Source organism: Haliotis rubra, unplaced genomic scaffold, assembly GCF_003918875.1.
Source record: "Haliotis rubra isolate DU_JTF1 unplaced genomic scaffold, ASM391887v1 Scf26, whole genome shotgun sequence".
NCBI classification, from domain to species: Eukaryota; Metazoa; Mollusca; class Gastropoda; order Lepetellida; family Haliotidae; genus Haliotis; species Haliotis rubra.
This window is the reverse complement of record NW_025766669.1, coordinates 1,355,027-1,363,457: the sequence shown is the minus strand read 5'-3', so window position 1 is coordinate 1,363,457 and position 8,431 is coordinate 1,355,027. Positions and strand designations below refer to the sequence as shown.

Here is an 8,431-nt window from a genome sequence, read left to right as displayed (position 1 = left end):
TAATTTACACCATATAATACGGTATAGCTGAAGAATAACCATTCTCGACTTCCTAAGTGAGACAGAATCCATCGCGTACAGAACAGCGCGTACAGGTTTATGCATAGATCAAAGAAACATCAGTGATGACATCGGCGTCAAGAATTCTTTAATGCACGTGTAAAGCAAGTTAGTCATGGCGTATTTGTGCGAGTGTTTTTATAGTGACTACTCCACATTATTTTATTTTTGTGTGTGTGTGTGTGTGTGTGTGTGTGTGTGTGTGTGTGTGTGTGTGTGTGTGTGTGTGTGTGTGTGTGTGTGTGTGTGTGTGTGTGTGTGTGTGTGTGTGTGTGTGTGTGTGTGTGTGTGTGTTTTGTCGAGCATGCGATGCTCTATAGTATGTTTTAAATGAACCGTTATTGTTTGAGGGTACATTAACCTTGACCTCACGGAAAGTGAAACGTTGAACTGGAGAGAGAGAGAGAGAGAGAGAGAGAGAGAGAGAGAGAGAGAGAGAGAGAGAGAGAGAGAGAGAGAGAGAGAGAGAGAGAGAGAGAGAGAGAGAGAGAGAGTGCCCATTCAATTCATCAACGCCGTCCTTGATATTAATGGGTACGATCTGCTTCCGTGTAGACTGTTTCCGACAGAATATCTGGCTCTCGTATATACTTCCCTGTAACTGTATTACCAGCAACCGTCAATCGAATGTCATCATAAAATATCACGCCTGTGTATTTCCATATCGAAACTAAAATAACGCTGTGCTATAGCTGCAGTGAAGGACACGCCATCTAACAGGCTGCTGCAGCCTATCATCATGTTGCTTCGCATCTTCATCCTCTTGTCTTGTCACTTCACCGATGCTTGTAAGTACATGTATATATTTATAGGTGAGGTGACATGGAGTTTGAGAATATTTCGCTCATATGACGACGTGCATGCGTGTGTATGTGTGGCTGCTTGTACTAGCCCAGACTTAAGCTGGTTTTATAGTGCTACCTCACTGAGATACCATGCCGCAGTGAAGCATGAATACCCAACTCAGACACATTGAGCCTACCAGTCCTTGTTGTACCTATTACTGCCGAGCGCCAGGCAGGGACTAACAAGTACCATATTTTGAAGTCTTTTGGTATGGCGCGGGGGAATCGAACCCGCGACCTTCCGCTCTCCGCGCTAACCACCGTGTCAGGGAGGCGGTGTATTTATTTATTAACTTCAGAAGCTGTTGAAAAGCATGTTCTTTATGTCGCTTTCTCGCCTCCGAATTTTAAGGCGAGAAAGCGATGTCCCTAATCAGTCATAACATTAACAAATGAATATTTTGAGAAGGATTTTTGACTATTTCGACTATAAGTTTGTGCATTTTTCTTCTAAACGCCAACAGTTACAAACATAGTACCGTTGAACTTAACTAGGATTAACACTCCTCCCAAGAATATAGAACATTGTAAATGCTGGCATGTAAAATGATTATTGCAAAGCATCATTTAGCGGAATCTGACATTGACTGCACTGCAATTGTTTCAGATAACGTTTTCGTAAGAGTTGGCAAAGAGCTCAGTGAAGATATCGTCATTCCTTCTTCAACCGTGATCTACGCTCTGAGCCCGTCTAATGACTTCCTGTGCACTATAACCAACAGCGGGAAGAATACCAATGATAACAGGCACGGGTTCAGCTGCAGAAACTCCAGTATGGAGGGTCGAGTGCATTTTTTCTATTAGAAGTGTGAAACAGGAAGATGCAGGGACCTACCGATGGACAAAAGCCTCAGCAAATAAGCCCTTGGCTCCAATCTTTACATTGTTTGTGACAGGTTAGTCCATTCACATTGTCTATATTACCCCTATCCACATACTCTGTGAATGACAGCAATGATATACATTCAGCAAAGTACGAGTGCCTTTCACTGTGTTCAGTCACATGTGCATATCTTAGTTCTCAACAAGTTTTTTGACCAGGAAGTGTTCTCTTGCAATGGCTTGTTACCATGCCCGTCAAGATCCAGGTTGGAATTGATCTTCAGCAACCCATGCTTGTCGTAAGAAGCGACTAACGGCGGTCAGGCTCGCTGACTTGGTTGGCATATGTCATCATATCCCACTTGCGTAGATTGATGCTCATGCTGTTGATCACTGGATTGTCTGGTCCAGACTCGATTATTTACTGACCGCCGCCATATAGCAGGAATACTGTTGAGTGCGGCGTTAAACAATAAACCAACCAAGCAAAACATCCAAGATTTGCAATAACTGCAGACACAAGATGTTAAAAAACATGTTCAAAACCAAAATTTCTCAAAATGAATACACACCTGCGAAGGCACAGTGTAGACAGGCTACCACTAACACCGAAAACAACATGCTGCTTATTACGCCATTTTACATTGTGCGGATAACTGAGTAAACGGGGGGAATAAGAATAGTTTCGGATTGTCTGGTACAGACTAGATTATTTACAGACCACCACCATCTGGATGTGATATTACTGCATAATGCGTTAAACAACAAACCAACCAAACCAACTTGTTACCATACGACCTTTCAGATGCCCCAACAACTCCTAGAGTGGTAGCTGGGGGCATTGCTGTTCTCAACAAGCCTCTAACCCTGACGTGTTTGTCGAATTCGTCGACTGTGCCTGACAATCACAATCTCACAATGAACTTCTTCTGGAAGCGGAATGGTATTACCCAAAACAGCAGCAGCACCTCAACATTCAACATTCAGAGTTTTGAGTGGGTGAAAGAACAGAAGTTCAGTTGCAGCTCAATAGAACATGGAGCCGAGTCGGATGAGAGTGACATATTATCAATCACAGCTGAACGTGAGTAAATCTTTGATCTCACAGTATTTTTTAAATGGATCAATGTGTGTATGTATGTATGTATGTATGTATGTATGTATGTATGTATGTATGTATGTATGTATGTATGTATGTATGTATGTACGTACGTACGTACGTACGTTTGTATGTATGTATGTATGTATGTACGTTTGTATGTACGTACGTATGTATGTATGTATGTACGTACGTTTGTATGTATGTATGTATGTATGTATGTATGTATGTATGTATGTATGTATGTATGTATGTATGTATGTATGTATGTATGTATGTATGTATGTATGTATGTATGTATGTATGTATGTATGTATGTATGTATGTATGTATGTATGTATGTATGTATGTATGTATGTATGTATGTATGTATGTATGTATGTATGTATGTATGTATGTATGTATGTATGTATGTATGTATGTATGTATGTATGTATGTATGTATGTATGTATGTATGTATGTATGTATGTATGTATGGCCATGTTTAATTTTTGTGTCTGTGTTTAAAATTGAGTATACATGTGCTTCTTGTGTTACTCATAGCCATTCGTACTTTATAACCGTAAGAGACAGTGAGTTGGCTTCAACATTAAATAAGACAAGTTTAATATGTGAGGAATGGTAAAAGTGGTAAAGATGTTAAAGCTTACCAGTTTGGTTCCTATTATCCTGGAAATTACTGCAGGGCCTCGTTTCACAAAGCTACAGTAGCGCCACGACGGTCGTTCCTCCTATACTGTAACAAAGACTTACAACAGCCGTAGCGCTACGATAGCTTTGTGAAACAGGGCCCAGGACTGAATCTGGAGTTAGAATCCAGGATGCTGGCAGGGCAGAGAGAAGATACTTTGCATAGAAAATTCACTGCCGTGCCAAGAGGAGGTTCGCGCGGACGCTGACGTCTTACATGTTAACTGTCTTTGCGATTGAGGCTTTTGAGGACCAACCAATCCTTGATCCGATAGTTAATTGTTTTCATTCTTTCCTTGCTGAATCCGTGGATGTCTATTCCCATGGTATTGATATATTGTATTTTTGACTAGGGGGGCCAAATGAAATCAGGTTGATCCCAGATGAGACACGCTTCGTGAAAGTCACAGGAGAGTCTGTCAATATAACGTGCAAGAGCAGGATCAGCTGCTATCCTCGCTGTAAAACAACCTGGAGGAATAAGGGAGCTGTTTTTCCCTCAAGAAGGCTGACAATTTTAAATCTTACAAGCAGTGATCAAGGAAACTATACGTGTCATATGGAGAACAAACACGGATACGCGGACAGCCATGTACACATTGCTGTGGAATGTAAGTACTTGAATACAGTGAGTGAGTTTAGTTTTACGCCGCTTTTAGCAATATTCCAGCAATATCACGGCCGGGGACACCAGAAATGGGCTTCGCACATTGTATCCATGTGGGAATCGAACCCGGGTCTTCGGAGTGACGAGCGAGCGCCCCACCGCTCCATTTGAATACAGAATTCATCACCAATGTTTCATTAATTTCTTTTAATATGAGAAATATCAAACGAGTCCCGTTAATCGATTAACCCAGACTAGTTTGATTTCCTGTATTAAATACACGTGTTTTCTATTTCTGTGCAAACCAAAACAAACAACCTGTTAACTTCTTTTTGGCATATTCAAGAGCTGAGACACCCCCACCACCACCCCACCCCAAATCTATCACCGTTTGAATGCCAGTTGTGTGCATCTTACTTGTAATGACAGCAACGAACCCTGTCAAACATTTATGAAAACATATTGTATTCACATCTGACCATCCAGTTCCATAATTTATGGCTATGAGGGGTGATGGGGAGAAGCATGTGCAATGTGAATGGCACCCCTCCCCATGTATTTATATACAAAGTAATGCACAAAATTGTTGACCTCACCCCTAGTACATGAGTACAAAATTGATGCCCCCCACACACACACACACACACACACACATCAACCTCACCAGAACAAAAATTGGCACCCCCACCCATGAAAACATCAACATCCCCGCGCCCACACCCACACCACTAAAATCGGTACCCTCCCATTACCCCTACATGCCACTACCCCTACAGCTTATAACAACATAGTTTATGGTCTGTTGCATAACTAATCTCCTGCCTGTTACCTATTCCATACAGTGGACTGGTCCACTTAAGATGCACAACATGACACAAGACAGATTTTAAAAGTGACTTTAATACATGTGTTATCACAAAGTACCACATCATTGAGATCAATTGTCAAGTTTTTCAGTCTATTTACATTCAGTGTTTTCATATCATCATATAAGGATGAACAAAAGATCACATTATCACAAGTGTTTCATATCAACATATCAGGATGAGAGAAAGACCACATTATTACATTATCACAAGTGTTCAAGTGTCAGTGTTACAGTCTATCCAAGCTTGAGCAGGTAGCCGACGGCGTCAAGAAACTGAAGAGGGGATTTCTGTCCACGCTGAAGCTGTTCCTTGAGTCTGCACAGACGGTTGTCGATCTCTCTGTACACTCGTTTTCTGTTTGTTGGCGCAGCACCAAAGTCAATCTGCACACACTTCCAGTGTACACAGGTCTGTCGCTCAACATTCTTAGTGTGAAGATATCCATCCAACAGAACTTGACGGTTACCTCTCCGTGACATAACAAACTCAACATTGCGAAGACCAGCCATGTTGATGCCATGTTTGTTTCATGTCAGCACTTATATACTGTATGGAACAATCTCAATTTCCTGTATCATCTCCACGTTTTATTTCTCTCAACTTCTCAACATTGTATGTTTCTTCTACTCAGGGTTGAGGTTTGTTTTCATCATGAGACCACTAATTTCCTTGCCACAAAAGACTAATCACATTTATGCATCCCTTGATCTCATCTATGCTCCATGCACTAATCCCTCTTTAGGATTAGTCTATTATATCAGACAGGTAAATGCTAGGTGTTGTTTTAACTAGCTGTAGGGGTACTGGAGTGTAGGGGTAGTGGCATGTAGGGGTTATGGGTGTGAACCCTAAAATCACCAACAGCCCCGCGTTCACACCCACGCCCCAAGCCATAAATTATAAACGGTCCTTAAGTACATTTGTTAATTTGTCTTTCAAGACGGACCGAAAGCTGCAGATATTCAACATGAGGAGAACACGCCAGAAACTAGTCTTGGCTCACCAGTCACCCTAGACTGCAAGGCTGACTGTAGGCCTCCCTGCCAGTTTGCCTGGTCAGTGAAAGCTACCCACAAAGCCTCACGGAATATCTTGCACATACCTAACGTTCAGCGGAACGAGACTGGCAACTACACCTGCAGGGCCTGGAACAAACGTGGAGAAGCAAGGGCAACATTCCAGCTGATCGTCATATGTAAATATAGTAAATTAATAAGTCTTAAAATATAAGTCGAGTGTAAAATTCATTTCAGTATGATTTTACCATATCGCTTTAAAGTATATTATCAAACTAAGCTTAAATGACATATATAGTGGTGACATTTAAGCAAACGTGTTCACAAGTATTCCTCTCTTCAGGAAATATTTTCACATATTTACATGATATTACTGCACGCAAAATACTTTATTCAAGGACACATTTAGAAAAAAATTATAGGTTCATACATGTAGACATGATACAAGGCAGGTTGTATGTCGTTACAGATCCGGCTGAAATATCAGTGACTGCATCCAATACGAAACCTCTAGCGGGTTCGAACATCAGTCTGACGTGCAATGTTGACAGCTTACCGCCGCCCCAAATCACTTGGTTAAGAGGCAATACAACCCTGACTAACCGGGGACCATCTGTCAGTGAGGCCGAGTTTCAAGTCGACGCTTCATCCAACACGCAGATGCATAACTACAGTTTCCGCTATAACATTGGAAATGCCAAATGTCTTGGAAAAGTCACCTATACCTGTGAGGTCTCCAATGGAGTTGGTACCAACAGGTCGAAAAATATTGACATTGACTTTAGATGTGAGTATAGAACATACTATGGGCTGCAATGATATGCTTGGAAAAAGGGGTAATCACATCCCTTGCTTAGGTTTTATAGAAATGTAACACGTTTGTTAGCATTTATATGTTTCAAATATTCTCTCAATGAATCTTACCAGAAAATTGGCGTAATATCTGTTATTGGGATACACACAATTGGAAGACATTCTGAAAAACATGCCTCTGATATGAAGCTTCAAAGTACGGAAATGTAAATAAAACATTTGTCATGTCAGTTTCATCATTTCCGCTCATTCATTCAATTGTGTTCAAATATAAATTATATTACCAGGGAGAGAAATTCATATGTTACGATATCAATGGTAACTGTATTAACAGATACGTTCATACAGGATACTATTTTAAGGACTATCTACAGCACAGATGATTTATGGATATTTGTCATAAGAGGTACACTCGAACCCCATTGTCTCGAACTCGGTTGAGACGAATTCTCGAATGCTCTTAAACGGATGGCAGGAATTAACCTCATGGGTTCTAATGAGAAAGAAAACAAAACAACAAACAATAAAAGACAGAAGAAAACAACACATTCTCCTACGTGTATGCCCAACAACATCTGTTTCAGGTGCTCCATTTGTCGACGAAACTGAAGGAGTCGAGGCGATTTTTTACAGACCCGCCGGTAGATCTGATCAAATACTTTTCAACATAACTGCCAATCCAAAGCCATTGTTCAGATGGTCCCGAGTCCTCCTGAATGGAAGCCTGGAACCCTTGCCCTCAAGAAGTATAAAGGATCTGTCATTTATATCCGGGTCATCTTACCACCTGAAGCTGGTTCACCTGGACGTTCACAAGAAGGACGAGGGAAACTATACCGTGATGATCAATAACTCCCTCGGCAAACACGACATAAACTACAGACTGATCGTTCAAGGTATTGGGTGTTGAGGTGTAGAGTGTGTGAACTGTCATGGTTTGAAATACATATTTACCTTCAAATTTCGTGGAATAGTATGCAAATTTGATTGTATTCCCAGCGTCCTTGAGTATTATAATGAACAGCTTAAAACGATGCCAGGTCGAGTTATTGCGCGTTTATTCATAGGTGAGGTGAAGTCTCTCCACTATATTGGGGGAGAGGGGGCGGGGGATGTTGGTCGTGGTCGAGGGGAAGTACATCATCATGCCTGACAGTGCATGCCTTATATAGTATGTTATAAATGAACCGTTATTGTTTGAGAGCTCATTAACCTTGACCTCGCATAAAGTGAAAGAGAGATAGAGAGAGAGATAGAGAGAGTATTGTCAGCTTGTCCAGTGTAATCTACAAATCTGATATATAAGATCCAGCACCCTTGTCCGTAACCCGGCTAACCAGCTTCTGTGGCAGGGAGATCTAATGTAGTGGTTTTGCTGTACCGTCTGATTGTTCAATATATTTTGCATCAACAAACCTTGTATTTTTGCATATCTTTTTTCTAATCCTCACTGTGTCCATTAGGTTCGACGGTATTAGTTAACCTATCTAACTTAGTATCGCCTCATGTACGACCTGGTATCGATGTGAACAAGGAAGTAAGTGCTTATAAGTGTGTGATGAATCATGACTAGCGATGGTATGGATTTTAATCTGATGTAACAGTTACA

General features: G+C 41.1%; 1 protein-coding gene across 1 annotated transcript in view; it reads left to right on the top strand.

Moving 5' to 3' along the window:
* Positions 1-655: 655 nt before the first annotated feature.
* The window catches only part of LOC124280044 (hemicentin-2-like), an 18,471-nt gene continuing 10,695 nt past the window's right edge, over positions 656-8,431 (top strand). The window contains exons 1-7 of the mRNA XM_046715921.1: positions 656-848; positions 1,513-1,801; positions 2,533-2,811; positions 3,871-4,128; positions 5,934-6,188; positions 6,479-6,796; positions 7,407-7,718. Coding sequence (XP_046571877.1) covers positions 1,642-1,801; positions 2,533-2,811; positions 3,871-4,128; positions 5,934-6,188; positions 6,479-6,796; positions 7,407-7,718 — 1,582 coding nt within the window. The 5' untranslated portion in view covers positions 656-848; positions 1,513-1,641. The remainder of the gene's footprint in view (positions 849-1,512; positions 1,802-2,532; positions 2,812-3,870; positions 4,129-5,933; positions 6,189-6,478; positions 6,797-7,406; positions 7,719-8,431) is intronic.